This window comes from Symphalangus syndactylus, chromosome 14, assembly GCF_028878055.3.
Source record: "Symphalangus syndactylus isolate Jambi chromosome 14, NHGRI_mSymSyn1-v2.1_pri, whole genome shotgun sequence".
NCBI lineage: Eukaryota > Metazoa > Chordata > Mammalia > Primates > Hylobatidae > Symphalangus > Symphalangus syndactylus.
Window position 1 is genome coordinate 8,777,591 of NC_072436.2, and position 17,752 is coordinate 8,795,342.

General features: G+C 44.5%; 1 protein-coding gene across 3 annotated transcripts in view; it reads left to right on the top strand.

Moving 5' to 3' along the window:
- SEC14L1 (SEC14 like lipid binding 1) overlaps positions 1 to 17,752 on the top strand; it is a 74,323-nt gene that overhangs the window by 32,131 nt on the left and 24,440 nt on the right. For all 3 annotated transcript variants that reach the window (XM_055243607.2, XM_063617129.1, XM_063617130.1), the window contains exon 3: positions 17,385 to 17,534. In XM_055243607.2, coding sequence (XP_055099582.1) covers positions 17,385 to 17,534 — 150 coding nt within the window. The remainder of the gene's footprint in view (positions 1 to 17,384; positions 17,535 to 17,752) is intronic.

Here is a 17,752-nt window from a genome sequence, read left to right on the forward strand (position 1 = left end):
TCCAGGGTGGCTGCCTGACAGGGAGGGAGGTGAGAGGTATCTGGCGGAGGCAGATGGTCTAAAGGATCCCACGTGGGTTGCTTAGGGGTTGGGGCCATAGTTTCTATAGGGGAAGCAGTTTCTGGCTTATTCTTACTGGCTTTGAGGGGGTAGAGGTGGACAGACCCCTGCCTTCAGCACAGGGCATAGTGTATCTGCTCCTGAGAGACAGGACTCTTGTTATTCACATACTCTATTAAAAGTTGACAAATCCAATCCTCATTTGACCCAAACTATAGCCAGAAAACTGATGGTTTGAGGATAGTTTCCTTAGTCCAAATGAAACAATATTTTATCATTTGTTGCTTCTTCTTATTTTTAGTCCTTGCATTATCTTTCCAGTATTTTAGCAGGAGACCTAAGGGGCTGTCAGGGGGAATTCTATTGTCTTGCTTGGGGTATTTCGCATCCTGGAGAAGGTGTTTTCTTGAGTTTGCGAGGCTCAGCCTCTCTTACTAGAGATTTCTTGCACCCTTTCTTTCTTTTTTTTTTTAAGGTGGAGTCTTGCTTTGTTGCCTAGGCTGGAGTGCAATGGCACGATCTCCACTCATTACAACCTCTGCCTCCTGGGTTCAAGTGATTCTTCTGCTTCAGTCTCCCGAGTAGCTGGGACTACAGGCACACACCACCACACCTGGCTAATTTTTTGTATTTTTTTTTTCCTTAGTAGAGACAGGATTCCACCATGTTAGCCAGGCTGGTCTCGAACTCCTGACCTCGTGATCTGCCCACCTTGGCCTTCTGAAGTGCTGGGATTACAGGCATGAGCCACTGCACCTGGCCTCTTGCACTCTTTCTTTAGAGGCCCAACGCCCCTTACTTTAGATTTCTTGCACTCTTTCGCTTCTGCTTAATCCTTCTCTGGCTGCTTCCTTTGCAGAAATTTTCAGGTCCCTCAGCATTGGCGGGTCGGTATAATGCCCCGACAGGCAAGACAGGCAAGCTGCCCTAAGCCGTATGAGGTGACCACGGAACCGCAGATCCGGACTCTGCACTCGGTTGTGCGTCTCATTCACACACGTTCAACCTCCAGGTTGTCCCAACCACCAAGGAAGTACTTCACTGCCATTGTGGTTTTTCTTACCTTTGTCTCTGCACAGAGTTACCTGGTCACCGTGGTATTTGTAAGCCTTTTTCTCCCGCGTTGCTAAGAGTCTGGGTTTATTCGTCACACCAGGTGGGTCTCGATCCCTAACCCTTGAGGCCACCACACCGAGGCAGTGGGACGCATCTCCTCATGAGTGGGGACTGGAGACCCTTCCCCAGAGAAGAATAGGAATCCTGGATGGGCCCCCAGATTGTTGGGAACAACTAAGTGGTGCTCAAGAGAAAAACTAGCACTGAGGCAAAGGATTTCTCAGCAAGGCAATTTACTTCCGCAGAAGGGTGCCGCCTGCATGTTACGACTGCAAGAGCACACCGAACAAAGGAGGGAAGGGGTTTTTATCCCTAATGCAGTTCCTGCCCCTGTGACCTTCCCCTGTTGGCTAGGATTGGACCATACAGTCTAAACTGATCCCAATTGGCTAAGACTTAAACTTTTTTGAATAGGGTAAACACGTGAATTGTAAGAGAAGGAAAGGGTAGGAGTGGTCTGTCTGTTACAGTACAAGGCGTGTCCGGACTTGTCTGAGCATGTCAGGGCACAAGAGCAGGAGGGTTGTTTGCAGGCCAGAAACAAAGGAGTATAAGGAGGTTGGACTTCTGAACAAAAAACAAGGACATTACACAATTAAACCCTTTGAAGAGGAATTCATCATCTCTGGCACTAGTGTTGTTGGCAGGATTCAGGAAGACGAGAGAGAGACCTCGGGTTAAAACAGGAGAATCTTTTATTGAGTGCACTCAGGCCCAGCAGATTCACACCCAAAGGTTGGGCTCAGAACAAAGACAGCACTTGACTTTTATACACACTTCCCAAAAGGGGTTGGGCTAGCTAAAGCAAGCTTATAGTGGCGTGAAAGCAGTGACACAGAGACGAGACAAAGACAGTTAATTAAATTGTTACAGGTTCATAACTCAGGATTGCACATAACTGTTGCTCTGCAACCCAGATGTCTGTTATCTATGTTTGCCTAGGTATGGGTTTACCCTATAACCTTCACTATGGTGCCTGGGCAGCTGTAGTTCAGGCCTACTCAGGCTTTTCATGACCTTCATTGTATTTCTTAGATAAAACAGAATACTCGAAGTCACTAGTTACAGAGAACAGGAATCTATAAACTCATTCTATAAAACAAAGAAAAATTTGTTTTTTCTTCTCCCTGTGTTGAGGGAGTGCTGGGAAAGTCTCCAGAGCACATTAGATAATATTATCAAGACTTTTCCTGGGTCTAGGCTGTGCCTGTTGCTGCCTCTGGGACAAATCAGCCTAATACAGGAAAACTTATTTCTCTTTCTTTTAAATTTTATTTTTCTTTAATTTCCCGCCTCCGTATAGCTGAGCCCAGGGCTTTTTATGGGCTCAGAATAGGGAGTGTGTGCTGATTGGTTTGCGAGTACGCAAAAAAGGTTAAAGAGAAGACACTACTCAAAGGTGGGCATGATAGTGTAGAAAACCAATTAGGAGGCTGGACATGGTGGCTCACGCCTATAATCCCAGCACTTTGGGAGGCCAGGGTAGGTGGATCACCTGAGGTCAGGAGTTTGAGACCAGCCTGACCAACATGGTGAAACTCTGTCTCTACTAAAAAGGCAAAAAATAGCTTTGCATCGTGGTGCACACCTGTAATCCCAGCTACTCAGGAGGCTGAGGCAGGAGAATCACTCGAACTCAGGAGGCAGAGGTTGCAGTGAGCTAAGATCGTGCCATTGCACTCCAGCCTGGGCAACAAGAGCGAAACTCAGTCTTGAAAAAGAAAAGCAATTAGGAAAGGGTAGGTATATGTAAAATAGATGAAGGACTGGGATCAATCAGAGGAAACTGCGCCAGATGAGAAGGTGGGTTCTCAGTCCCGCCTGAGGATTTACCCAGGACTCTCTCCAGATTGAAGGTTGGATTTCACTGGGGACCTGCTCCTGTCTGCCTAGGCATTTGCCTGCCTCCTGCCTCTATCAGTATGTTTGTTAAAATTGATGAACTAATATTGACATTATTTTTCCCCCACTGGATGTCTCTCACACAATAATTATGGTTTTTTGTTGTTTGTTCGTTTGTTTTTGAGACAGAGTCTTGCTCTGTTGTCTAGGCTGGAGTGCGGTGGCACAGTCTTGGCTCACTGCATCCTCCACCTCCCAGGTTCAAGTGATTCTCCTGCCTCAGCCTTCTGAGTAGCTGGGATTGCAGGCGCCTGCCACCATGCCTGGCTAATTTTTGTATTTTTAGTAGAGACGGGGTTTATCCATGTTGGTCAGGGTGTTCTCGAACTCCCAGCCTCAGGTGATCCGCCCACCTCGGCCTCCCAAAGTGCTGGGATTACAGGCGTGAGCCCCCGCGGCTGGCCAATTATGTTATTTTTAACTAGAATCTGTAGTTTATATCTAGGTTCACTCTGTGTTGTACATGTCTTTGGATTTTGACGATGCACCATTACACATCCTTAGAAATCCTTCTGATTATTTAAGAATGAAGCAAAGACATTTTTTCTTCAACTTAAGTTTATTATTTTTTCAAATGGTTACTGAGTTATTAAGACATAAATGCTTTTTAAATTGTTTGGACCTAGTAACTTAATAAATGGTAAATTTTTTTGGCCCTGAGGCACCATGAAAGTTACTGAGACATCAAGGAACACATGTGACAGTGCTGAAGGACAAATGTACCCAGATGAGCTGGTCAGGAATGTCTGAGATGATTATGTTCAGGACAGTGAGCAAATTTAAAACATAGAGCCCCCAGGCTAATGTCTGAGATGTCCATCTTGAGATCTTTCAGAACAGTAGATCTAACAGTCTAACAGACAGTAGAACAATGATGGGCCTTATTTTTTTAATTTAAATTAAAATGCAAAAGATACAATTAATCAGGCACACTAGATTATACTTTGAATTTCATTTGAAAGCGCAAATTCTATGTCAGCCTATTAAATAGTGTTAACAAAAGTTTCCAGGTAGTCTCGGCTGGAAATTCTTGAAGAAGAATACATTAAAAGTACTTTAAGAGAAAGTATTCCAGAAGACCTTGTTGAACCAGTTTCAGCTATGGTTAATTGCATGTATGTTATTTTCAGCAAGGAGAGAAGGAGTAGTGTTTGTCATTAACTGGAGCAATCTGAAACTGACCTCCTCTTAAAACATTATATCTAACACTAGATCTGAATAGTAGTCTTGCTTTAGCCAAGTGTAGACATGCTAGTGTTTTAGCAGATGATTATTTTTCTTTTGAGCATAATTTTTTGTTTTCGTGCTTGTTTTGTGCTTATAGTAGTGGTTCAAAACTTAGAAGCTGTAATCCTCTGCTGGATACTGTGAAATACTGACATATACCTAGTTCTTTTGTGTGGACCAGGAACAGTTTTGACAGGACACATGGCTGTCGTGTGAAGAGTATAAAATCACAGCCATTGTCATTGGGGGACAGAGTTGGGGGTGTCATAGAGCTGTCAAGTTAGGTTTGGTGGGTAATGCCCTAGTTCTTTGCCAAGATTTGCCTGCCTGCCCCTTTGTACCTGTGGCTTTTTCCCTTTGTTTCCTCCCCACTGCCCCCCGCCCTTTTTTTTTGTTTTTTTGAGTGCAGTGTTCATGCACTAGCACTTGTTTCTAGGACCCAAAGGTTTAGGGAAATTTATGGCAGAAAATCTTAAAGTGGATGGAGCTGCATTAAGTAGCAGCTTCTCTTGCTCTCAAGGAGACCGTCATCAGTAATTTTGGTTCATAGCACTTCCATCCCACCTGCCACTCAGATCTGCAAGAACATGGCCTTCCAGAATAGAGTCAAACACAGTGTGGGTGTCACTAACTTGAATTATTTTAAGAGGTCAGAAAAAAAAAACCCTACTACTGTGTGTTTTTTGACACTATTTTAAAATATCATAATGTGGATAAATCAGATGAGTGACCTCTCTGTGGAATTAAAACTTTTTACGTGTGAAGTTTTTAATTTTGTGGGTAATTTTTCCAAGGTCCTTTAGAACTGTGTCACTGTTGCCTGCTAATGAAGTCATGTGAAGGGCTCTGTTAAAGCAGTGGTCCCCAACCTTTTTGGCACCAGTGACTGGTTTTGTGGAAGACAGTTGTTCCACGGATTGTGGGGTGGAGGGGATGGTTTCAGGATGAAACTCTTCCACCTCAGATCATCAGGCATTAGATTATCTTATTGAACATGCAGGTTACAGAGTGTGCAGCCTCGATCCCTCGCATGTGCAGTTCACAATAGGGCTGCCATTCCTATGAGAGTCTGATGCCGCCACTGATGTGACAGGAGGTGGAGTCAGGCAGTAATGCTGGCACGCCGGCAGTGTGGCCAAGTTCTCAGCAGCGCGTGGACCAGTAGGAGTTGGGGACCTCTGTGTGTTAAATGAAGGTAGTCCAGGTGACGTTCAGCATAGGCTGGAGGGTGGAACACACAGATGGTCACTGGATGTAGTGACCTTTCCTTGACACAGGCTTAACACCCCAGGTGGCACAGATACCTTGAAGAGCCATGCTGTTTCCTAAGAGAAAACATGGAATTTGGAAGAGATTTTGAAGTTTCTTTCGCCTGTCCTCTAGCAAAAATATATATCATGTCTGGAACTCTTGGAGGAAAGGAGTAGGTGTACAAATGGAAGAAGCTCTGATGGGTTGGTGCAGAATATCTCACAGCCCTCCCATTGTTGGCCCATTCCCTGTCTGTTGTGTGGTATGATGTGTGTTGAAATGGCTGCTTGATCAAAAGTAAACATAGCTGCTTTCTACCATTGTGTGGTAAACTGTGAGGGCAGGCATTGAGAGAGGGGTGGTAAAAAGAACCCATTCCTGGTCAAAAATGCTAAAATTCTTGGAAGTGCAAACGTTTTGGTGCATGGCATGTGAGCAACATGTTTACCGTCTTTCAGCTATAATTAATGCCTTCCACGATACTCATCATAATCATACCTTAATGAGAAGGCCCTGGAAAAGAAACCCAACCTTTTTTGTGGGGTTACTTCGCATCTATCATGATGCTTTTTCCTTTGATTTTATAGCACTTTAGGGTGAACTTACTTTTCCGTACTAAATGTTAGCTTTGGAGAAAGTGTATCATCAGAACCATGGAGTTTGAGGTCTTCTAAGATGAAGTTCATAATTTAAGCTTCATATGTGTTTGATCTTAGAAATGTCTTGGATTATGTCAGATTTTTACTTATTTTTTTGAGACGGAGTCTCACTCTGTCGCTCAGGCTGGAGTGCAGTGGCATGATCTCAGCTCACTGCAAGATTCACCCCCCGGGTTCACGCCATTCTCCTGCCTCAGCCACCCCAGTAGCTGGGACTATAGGTGCCCACCACCACACCTGGCTAATTTGTTTTTATATTTTTAGTAGAGACGGGGTTTCACTGTGTTATCCAGGATGGTCTCGATCTCTTGACCTTGTGACCCACCCGCCTCGGCCTCCCAAAGTGCTGGGATTACAGGCGTGAGCCACCGTGCCTGGCCTACATATTTGTTTTTAGGTTTTTATTTTGTTTTGTTTTGTTTTATTGTTATGTTATGTTATGTTACGTTATGTTACGTTTTGTTATCTTATTTTTTTGAGACGGATTCTCACTCAGCCACCTAGGCTGGAGTGCAGTGGCATGATCTTGGTTCACTGCAACCCCTGCCTCCTGGTTTCAAGCGATTCTCCTGCCTCAGCCTCTCGAGTAGCGGGGACTAGGGGACTACAGGTGCCTGCCACCATGCCCAGCTAATTTTTCTATTTTTAGTAGAGACGTTGGCCAGGTTGGTCTCTTAACTCCTGACTTCAGGTGATCTGCCCGCCTTGGCCTCCCAAAGTGCTGGGATTATAGGAGTGAGCCACCGCGTCCGGCCTGTTTTTAGTTTTCGTATAGTCATTGTATTTTCTTGTTTTTGTTTGAGATAAGGTCTGGCTCTTTCGCCCAGGTGGGAGTGCAGTGGCGTGATCATGGCTCACTGTAGCCTCCATCTCCTAGGCTCCCACAATCCTCCCGCCTCAGCCTTATTTTCTGGTTTGATCTAAGTGCGGATTACCAGTCTGTGTTGTGACTTGATGGGTTTGTCTCACTAAAGACTGGTACCCGAGGCAGTTGACTTTGGTTGAGATGTGGCACTTCTTTCCCTAGTATAATGTGCATGCCGTGTACCATTGTGAGTTTACCAGAAGCGGCCTTTGATCCTAGCTGTGGATGCTCTGGGCTGCCAGTATTTGGACAAGTGGACGGGTATGCCGGAACTGCTGGGATCCTGACTTTTCTTTGAAAGGGCTCAAGTTTTTATGAATTTTAGTTTTTGTAAATACCTTATTAGGTATGAACACATATTCACAAATAGCATGCAATTTGAAACCTTGGTTTACCAGTGGACTAAACAGAAGTCGTTTCTCTTGGTAGCCTTCCGATGAGGAAACGAGGTGGGATACAGGAGCCTACAGAGGACGGAATTGTGATTACATGTGGTCTTCCTGGGTCCTTGTCACTCTCACGGTCTAGAAGTAGCTTCAATGTTTGTTTGCTTGGAGTTTCAGCAGCAGACCGCGGTGCTTGAAGCTGTTCATGGAATGACCGCTTGTGTCTGAACCAGCGTCTAAGGAAACTGATGTTCCATAAGTAGGTCTGAGAGGCTTCTCTGGAGTTGGCCCATGTCTTGCTCCCTCTTGCTGATGCTCTCCCTGCCAGGAATGTTCCTCTCTCTCTGGGTTTCTCTTTAGAGCCCTCTGCAGACATCACCACCCCAGCAAAGCCCTCTGTAACCATCCCAACCTGAAGTGGTTTCCCCCTGAATAGCTTAAGCAGATTATTTTTTGTTAATACAGTCCGTTTGGTGTTAATCACCTTCTTTCTCAGTCTTCTTTTCTATTGCTGTATATAGTTATAAATTTGTTTTTGTTTTTGAGACAGAGTTTTGCTCTTGTTGCGCAGGCTGGAGTGCAGTGGCACAATCTCAGCTCACTGCATCCTCTGCCTCCCGAATTCAAGTGATTCTCCAGCCTTGCCTCCTGAGTAGTTAGGATTATAGTCATGCACCACCATGCCCAGCTAATTTTGTATTTTTAGTAGAGATGGGGTCTCACCATATTGGCCAGGCTGGTCTCAAACTCCTGACCTCAGGTGAGGTAATCCACCCACCTCAGCCTCCCAAAGTGCTGGGGTTACAGGCATGAGCCACCCCACCCAGCTAGTTATGAGTTTTTATGTCTTGCCTCTCTAAATAAGCCATGTTCCTGTGCCTTCCACTTTTATATTCCTTAGAATTTTTAGTATAGGGCCGCATGTGGTAGGCCCTCTGTAAACAGCTGTTACTTTGATAGTGTGCAAATTATAGAATTAGAACTCTGAGGGACTTTGGTCAGTTTGCCACGTTTTCTTTCTTTTTTTTTTTTAATGCAGCCTACAAAGTTGGACACATTTTGTTGATGTGTTGAATACTTGTTTCTTTGAGCACTGGCAGCTTGTAGAGAGACCGAGGCCATAGTTAGTTGTTTTACTTACTGGTTCTTTCCAGGGTAAAACCAGATCTGTGTATAAATGAGTTTGAGGGTCATGTCTGATGCTGTAGAATATCCCAGTGGTGGCATGGAAAACAGCAGGCTTGGTGTGGTGGCTAAACTGGGTATGAACATAGCTCATGTTAAAGGTAGGCTCTTTAGGTTGAATTTGTTTTGAATGGGTTTTTCTGGTGGAGTGCAGCATTCAGCTCATCAATTTTCAAGTTGAAATGTCTTCACAAAAATATGGCTTTCTTTAGCACAGTACTAGCTTTTAATATGTCAAAATTGCATTCAAAGGTTGGTTAAAAGCTGAAAGTGCTGTTGCCAGCCTTCCAAATTGCAGGCTCAGAAATCCCTTTTGAAAGAGGAAGAGTGGGTGTAGGAAGGTGGGAGGAAGCAGCTACCCGGGAGGAGCTTCCTCTCGGGGTCAGGTTGATGCGGCCCTGGTTTTGTTTTTATTACTGAAACAATTGCGTGTAAAAATGAGTGAGCAAATGATTTCAGTAGTTATTTGTCTTACAGAAGTAATTTTTCCTTTAAAAAGGATACATCAAAGAACCTTTCTCCCTCTCTGAAGAACTTACTTCTGGGAGAGTGCATTTTGTCCAGCCCTTCTTGACTGTGTGTTTGGTAAATGTTGGGCGTGATTAGGAAATGTCTGGATGACACTGTGGATACCTGGAAATTGCTGCCGCTCTTCCGGCACAGTGATTCGAACCTGGTGAGAGTTGAAAAAGGGGTTCTTCCCACATTCTTTTAGTGCAGAGATAAAATGTGAAGGCCTGCTGATGTGGGCTCTGTGGCTCAAACGAGGTTTTAAAAATAGAGAAGCTTTCCAGAAAAGTCCAGGTTGCTGGCTTTGCTTGAAAAGCATAAGCTCCCCAGGCTGCTGCTCCTCCGAGCCCCAAGGAGCTGGAGCCAGTGCTGAGGCCCCAGGAGAAGGCCCTGTCCCGCTGTGCTGCGCACCAGGCCTGCCACCACCTCGACCAGAGCTTCGGCAGACCTAAAATTTGTACACGTTTTCACATCTAAAACGTGGCAGTGTTGTATTTAATCAGTTATTGCAAAAGACAATAAAAACTGTACGTTGATTTCTTGGTTTGTACCAATCTGTGTAGGCTCTGACTCTGTGTCATAAAAGCAGGTTTTATTTTACATGTGGACTTTCTCCCCTAAAGCTACGTTTTTCAAACTATTAATGTCTTTCCAGACTTTTTATGATGAGTAATGCTCATTTTTTAAAAAGTTGGTAGAAAAGTACCATGAACACCTGTATGGATGTCTCCTAGGTAGATGAGCACATTTGCTTTCTCTCTCTTTTTCACAAACATATGTGCACATACATTTTGTAGAAACATTTGAAAGTAAGTTGCTTTATGTCATGACACTTTACCCCTAAATACTAAAACATGTGTTGCCTAAGAATAGATATTCTTCTGTCTAGTTGTGATTATTATCACAGGCAAAGCATTGTGCACCTGTGGTCCCAGCTACTTGGGAGGCTGAAGTGGGAGGATCGCTTGAGCCAGGAGGCGGAGGATGCAGTGAGCCAAGACTGTGCCAGTGCACTCCAGCCTGGGTGACCAGAGTGCGACCCTGTCTCAGAAAAATACAAATAAAAAATAAAAAATTGTTATTTAATATGAAACGCATGGTTGCATTTCCTCGGTTGTTGCCCAGATGTTTTTCGATAGCTATTTTTATTCCAATCCAAGAGCTAATGCAGCGTTGCATTTGGTTGTTCTCTCTTTAGATGCCTTTATTCTAGACAGTTCCTTGCTTTTTCTGTTTATCTTTCAAGACACTGACTTTTTTTTTGTTTAAGCATCTAGGGTGGTTGTGTAGAATGTTCCATAATTTGGGTTTGTCTCATGATTTCCTCCTGAGTAGCTGGGATTACAGGCGCGCGCCACCATGCCCGGCTAATTTTTGTATTTTTAGTAGAGACGGGGTTTCACCATGTTGGCCAGGCTGGCCTCGAACTCCTGACCTCGGTTGATCCGCCTGCCTTGGCCTCCCAAAGTGCTGGGATTACAGGCGTGAGCCACCACGCCCGGCTCTATTTCCTCATGATTAGCTAAGGGTCAACCATCTTTGTCCTGAGGGCCGCAGAAGCCTGTGGTGTTTGTGTCTGCTTCCACTGCATCACGCCAGGCTCTCCGGCTGTCCTGTTGCTGGGGCTCAGTTCAGTCATTCGGTGAAGGTGGTGCCCATGAGATCTTTCCATTGTAAAGGTACCCACCTTTGTTCCTTTGTTAAATTTATCTGTAACCCGCAGGATGATAATTTGAGACTCTGTCTCTTCTGAACGCCTTACATTAGCGTTCATTGATGATCCTTGTCTGAATCAGTTATTGTGCATTGGTGGCTAGGAAATGGTGCTTTCCTAATTGGCACTCCTTCTGTGTTTATTAATTTTTTTTTTCCTGTAAAATTTTCTCCCCATTGAGTATCACTATGTGGTTTATAATGCTTTGCCACCTTTTTTCTTTCTGGTGTTCAAATTATCCCAGACTTGGTGAATGGAGCCCCTTCAGGCCGGTTCCTCTGTCCCTTGGACATATCCCCATCTGTCACTGAGCACTCCCTTGCCTCCTGGTGAGAAATGTTTCTGCCTCGCCTTGACCTTCCCTTGCTCCAGACTTGTAATCAACCTCACGGATTCCTTTGCAATAGGGACTGGCATTTGGAAATCAAGATCTGGTTGCCAAGTTTGCTCATTGTGAACTGAGATGTCATTGCTTTTCGCCCCTTCCAATGGAAAGAGCTAGGAGCTAGGACATAGATTGATGTTTTTAATCAAATTAGAATGCTTCTGTTTTTCAGGGCCTGCTTACATACTTTGTAGAAACTTGCATGGCTTGTAGCTCATGCTGAAAAACTCAGGTTCTGGTACCTAAGCCATCCCAGAGATGAAAGTTACATCTACTTTTTGCTCTCTTTTCATTTCCAGAACCCTCCACAGTTAGAATTGTGACAGTATGCAGAATTTACTGACCTTAACATATCTCTGAAAGACGGGTCAGGGTAAGAGATGCAGAAACAAAAGGTGGGACTTGTCTTTTTATTGAGTAAGCTTGTATTGTATGCTTCAAAGCATGTTTATTGAACAATGACTTTGTTTTAGGCATTGAAGTCCTCATTCTCCTGAGGATAAAAAGTCTCTGCCCTGCATCCTATCCTAGCAGTGCATTTGGGGGCAGAGTGACAGGCTCGGAAGAGAATGTGGAGGGAGTAAGGGAGGCGCTTGCTAACTGCCCCTGATGCTGACAGAGCTCTGGAGAGGTCAGTGCAGCTTCTGCGTTAGCTGCTCCTTAGCCTGGATACCTTAAGTGCCATCTGGGTGGGCATGCCAAGGTAAAGCGAATGTCTGTGCACACAGGAGTCTACGTGGATGGATAATTTTACAGGGAAGGGAACGTTTTTAGTGAGGTTGAAATTCAAGGTGAGGCTGTGTGGATGACACCTTATGCTGACCACTCTATTTCAAGAATTGGAAGGATGGTGTGTGTATTTTGAAAATGGCCTAGTTCACGTGCTTAAATAGGAGAGACCCCAGCTAAGGCCACCTCTTAGTAAGTGCCTACTCTGCCCTTTATGTCAGTTTAAAGATTCATTTGTTTGAAACCTTTGTAAGTCTCAATTTCTTGGTACGTCATAGTACTGGAATGTACAAAGCCAATTTATTTATTTATTTATTTATTTATTTATTTATTTTTAAGTAGAGTGCAGTGGAAGTCAGTTTAGATGGTTTTCAGTGTCCATATAGGACAAATGGGAGCCAACCTGTTTTCCTAGGAATTGTTCGTGTATTCGGTACTTAATAAATTCTTAGGGCTTTGAATGGGACTTATCTGTGGTGGGATCTGAGCAGGTGATTAAACTTCCTAAGTGCTGTTTACATAAAGTGCATGAGGAGACAGATACTGAGTGATTTTCAAGATTCTGGCAGTAATGGGATTCAGAGTATGTTTGAGTAGAAGAGGGGAGTAGATAAATATAAAGAATATATTTTTAACTTCCGAAGTAAGAACATTTAAGAAGCAAATATAATTGGCCACCACATGTGGGTTTTACATCCTTTCCAGACCATCCTGCGCATGAGTCTCATATTAATTTTCTGAAAATGTGACTCTGGCCACCTGTTCACCCTCCCTCCATCCCGGCTCCTGGAGAGGAAGGCCAGGGCCTTCTGTCTGCACCTGGCAAGGCATGGTCTATGCCACATCGTCATGCACCACAGCGACCCCTGGCCTCACCTCTCACCACTTGCCTCCCCTGGGGGCTATGGGTCCTGCCCCCACCTGAGGTTGCCTTGTAGTTGCACTCCTGAGTTCTTTCCTGGAAACGCTCTCCGCCTCGCTGACTGTGAAAGACCCTGGCACGCTGTGAGGCCCAGCATGCGTGCCTCCTCTCTCTCGAAGGCCTTCTCCATGCTGCCCCTCCATGCAGAGCGTGTTCTTCCCCTTCTGCCTCCTGGCACCTGCTTATCCTTCTGACCCTCATGGACGCCATCGACTCCCTTCCCTCCCTCCTGTGCTGACTACCGTGGTCCCTTGTGCATAGGCAGCTGGAGTGTGGCGTGTGCTTTTCACGTGGATTTAACCTTGTAGCATCGTGGAGAGAAAGATACAGGCAAGAAAACCGAGGGTGACTTTGAAGGACTCGTAGTAAAAACCCAGGCGGAGGGATCCTGTGACTCTCCAGTCCTTCTGGGATCGTGATGGCAATGTCTGTGATCTATGTATTACTTCTGTTCAGAAGGGCAGTCCTGTTGAAGGTAAACATCAGGGAATTGCTGCCAAAAAGGGAGTGTGTTTAGTATGATAATGCTCTGAAGCTACTTGTACCTTGTCAGAAGTAAAATCAAAGCCGTTTGTGCCATTTTCGTTAATATTTTTAACACCACAGTTTTCTTAACTCTGTTTTTGGTTGTGATTAATTTAAGATGGGAATTCACAGTTCTAACCCCGCCTCATTTTTAGTACAGGTTGAGCATCTCAAATCTGAAAGTCCGAAGTCCGAAATGCTCCAGATCAGAAACTTTTTGAGCACTGATATGATGCTGAAAGGAAATGCTCATTGGAGCATTTTGGATTTCGGATCTGTGGATTCGAGATGCTCAACCAGTAAGTATAATAGAGCTATTCCCAAGATCCGAAAAAAATCTGAAATCAGAAGCACTTCTGGGCCCAGGCATTTTGGAGACAGGATGCTCAACCCATACAACCTTACAGAGGGTGACATCTATGAGTCAAGCAAGAGTCATCCTGCAGTACCTTCCTTTATAATGGGGCCGACCATAGGGGCAGACACTGGGTTTCCTTTTTCAGGTTCCTTCTTACAGCCTAGATTCTTACTACCCTATGCCCCCCCACCGCTTTTTTCTGAAACGGAGTCTCTCTCTGCCGCCCAGGCTGGTGTGCGGTGGCGTCATTTTGGCTCACTGCAGCCTCTGCCTCCCAGGTTTTAGTGATCTTCCCACCTCAGCCTCCCAAGTAGCTGGGATTACAGTTGTGTGCCACCATGCCCGGCTAATTTTTGTATTTTTGGTAGAAATGGGGTTTCGATATGTTGGTCAGGATGGTCTCAAACTCCTGGCATCAAATGATCTGCCTGCCTTGGCCTCCCTAAGTGCTGGGATTACAGGCATGAGCCACTGCACCGGCCTTATTACCCTATATCCTATGGTTTCCTGTTCACATGCACCATGAGCTACTGGAATTTTTTTTTTTTTTTTTTTTTGAGACAGGGTCTTACTCTTAATCTGTTGCCCAGGCTGGAGTGCAGTGGTGCAATCACAGGTCACTGCAGCCTGCACCTCCTGGGCTCAGGTGGTTCTGCCATGTCAGCCTCCTGAGTAGCTGGAACTATAGGCACGTACCACCACACCTGGCTAATTTTTATATTTTTTGTAGAGATGGGGTTATGCTATGTTGCCTAGGCTGGTCTCAAACTCCTGGGCTCAAGTGATCTGCACGCCTGGGCCTCTGGATCGCTTAGGTTTTAATATGAATTCTGCAACATCTTTAGTTTGGTAATCTTTGTGGATTGCTACAGAGTAAATTAAATTATTCATAAAGAATAATATTGAATAATTATTCACAAGGAATAATCTTGAAAGATCTAGTGTGTTCTTTACTCATCTTCCCCCAGTGATAACATCTTGCAGAACTGCGTGCACCATCACAGTCAGGATGCTGCCGTGTGCGTAGTCGAGATGCAGAGTGTTTCCCAGGCGTCTCTCTTATGGCCCTTTTACAGCCACATCTGCGTCCCTCCTGTCCCCACCCCTTCCTTAGCCCCTGGCAACCACTCTTCTGTTTTCGGTTTCTATATTTTGTCTTTTCAAGAATGTTATGGACAGGGAATCATACAGTATGTAACTGCTGAGGCCGTTTTTTAGCTTAGCATAATTCTCCCATGATTCATCCAGTTCCTCACCTGGATCAATAGTTCGTTCTTCTTTTTGCTGAGTAGTGTTCTGTGGTGTGGCTGCAGCACAGTCCATTTAGCCTCACTCAGGAAGGACATCTCGGAGTTGTTTCCAGTTTCTATTATGAGTAACGCTGCTATGAATGTTTGTATATGGGGTTTTGTGTGAACATAAGCTCTCATTGCTCTGGGATAAATGCCCAGGAGTGCATTTGTTGGGTTGTATACCGTTGCGTGTTTAGGTTTTAAGAAGATACCTGTTTTCTGGAGTGGTTGCACCATTTTACATTCCTGCCAGTGATGTGGAAGGGAGTCAGCACTTGGTGGTGTCACTGTGTTTTGTTTTAGCCATTCTGATAGTTGTATAGTGATACTCCTTTGTGATTTTAATTCGCATTTCCCTAAGGGCCCTTTTCTCTAATGAACATCTCTCATGTGCTTATTTGCCATCTGTGTATCCCCTCAGGTGAGATATCACTTCCTGTCTCTTGCCCATTTTCTAATTGGGCTTTTTTAAACTCTTGAGGTTTTTTTTTTTTTTTTGATCATGGTAAAAGCACATGAAATTTACCATCTTAACCATTTTTAAATTTCAATTGTGTGTCAAAAGACAAAATTACAAAAAATTTAGTGTATGGATCTTAATTGGCTTTTTTGATTCCAGAATCAGGCAACACCTCATTCTATAAAACAAGAATTCTGTAAAATAGAATGAGTGTTCTCATGAGCTGAGCAGGGGAAGTTGGCTTTGTAGACAGAAAAGGGATGAGGGAAACAGACGCAGAGAACAGAGAGCAGATGGGTGGTTTCAGAGTGACTTTCCTTGTAAAGGTTAACGCAGAGGGGACTTCCTTATCACGCTGGCCCAAACTGGCCCATTTGGGGGATTTGCTGTTGTCTCTCTCCTGATTTCTTGCAAAGTCAGATAAACAACTTACTTTTGGCTTGGTGGTGTGGAGGTTACCAAGAGGGACTCCATTTTGGTTTGGTCTGCTGGGCCTGGTGCAGGAGCTCAGTCCAAACCAGTGTTCTCCTGGTTTACTATATTTATGTTGAGTTTTAAGAATTTTTTATGTATTCTAGGCACTAGTTCTTTGTCAGATACGTGGTTTGTAAATACCTCCTCCCATTTTGTAGTTTGTTTTTTCATTCTCTTAACAGGGGTTTTGTTTTGTTTTGTTTTGAGATGGAGTCTCACTCTGTCGCCCAGGCTGGAGTGCAGTGTCGCGATCTCGGCTCATTGCAAGCTCCGCCTCCCAAGTTCGTGCCATTCTCCTGCCTTAGCCTCCTGAGTAACTGGGACTACAGGTGCCTGCCACCACTCCTGGCTTATTTTTTTGTATTTTCAGTAGAGACAGGGTTTCACCGTGTTAGCCAGGATGGTCTCGATCGCCTGACCTTGTGATCTGCCCACTTCAGACTCCCAAAGTGCTGAGATTACAAGTGTGAGCCACTGCGCCCGGCCTTAACCGGGTCTTTAGCTGAGCAAATGTTTTTAACTTGAGGAAGTTCATTTTATCTATTTTTTCTCCTATGGATTGTGATTTTGGTGTCATATCTGAGAACTCTTTGCCTAGCCCAGGATCCCAAAGATTTTCTTTTTTTTTTTTTCGTAAAAGTTTTAGTTTTGTGTTTTACATTGAAGTCGCTGATCTTTGAGTTAATTTTTATACAAGGTGTGAAGTTTAGGTCAAGATTCATTGTTATTATTGTTTTTGCCTATGGATGTGTAATTGCTCCAGTAACGTGTTGAAAAGACTGGCCTGCTTTCTTTCCCTCATTGCTTTTACATCTCTGTTGAAAATCAGTCGGTGTTCCCTGACAAAGGTGCAGATACTAAAAAATAAATCGGTTGGGTGTATCTGTTTGAGTCTATTTCTGGGTTCTGTGTTTTGTCCCATTTGATCTGTGTGTCAGTTACCCCTCTACTAATACTAGACGGTCTTGATTACTGTAGTTATAGAGTAAGCCTTAATACCGGGGTGACTGATTCTTCCCAATTTATTCATCTTCTTCAAAATTGTTTTAGTTGTTCTAGTTCCTTTGTCTTTCCCTATATATTTTAAAACAATCTTGTCTATAGTTACCAAAAAGTCTTGCTGGGGTTTTGTTAGGAATCACGTTAGTTATGGGAAGAATTGAGATCTTTACTAGGTTGAATCTTCCAATCCATGGACATGGAGTGTCTTTTTCTTCTTTAATGAAAGCTTCAAATGTGAAGACAGTTGTGGCGCTGCCCGTTGCCGTGCACCGAGAGGTGCTGTTCTAGGGAGAACACGGTCAGCGGCAGGACATCAGGTGTGTCTTTGCTCACTTCCGCTTTCTTGGTGTTTAAATTTATAGGCTTATGAAAGGAGGTTCCCTACGTGTCCTTTGATTCCAATGTTCGTGGGCAGTGACACTGTGAATGAATTCAAGAGTGAAGATGGGGCCATTCATGTCATTGAAAGGCGCTGCAAGCTGGATGTAGATGCACCTAGACTGCTGAAGAAGGTAACCGTTGGAAAGGGCGTCCTGGAGGGAAAGGGTGTCTTGGAGGGAAAGGGTGTCCTGGAGGGAAAGGGCGTCCTGGAGGGAAAGGGCGTCCTGGAGGGAAAGGGTGTCCTGGAGGGAAAGGGTGTCTTGGAGGGAAAGGGCGTCCTGGAGGGAAAGGGCGTCCTGGAGGGAAAGGGCGTCCTGGAGGGAAAGGGTGTCCTGGAGGGAAAGGGTGT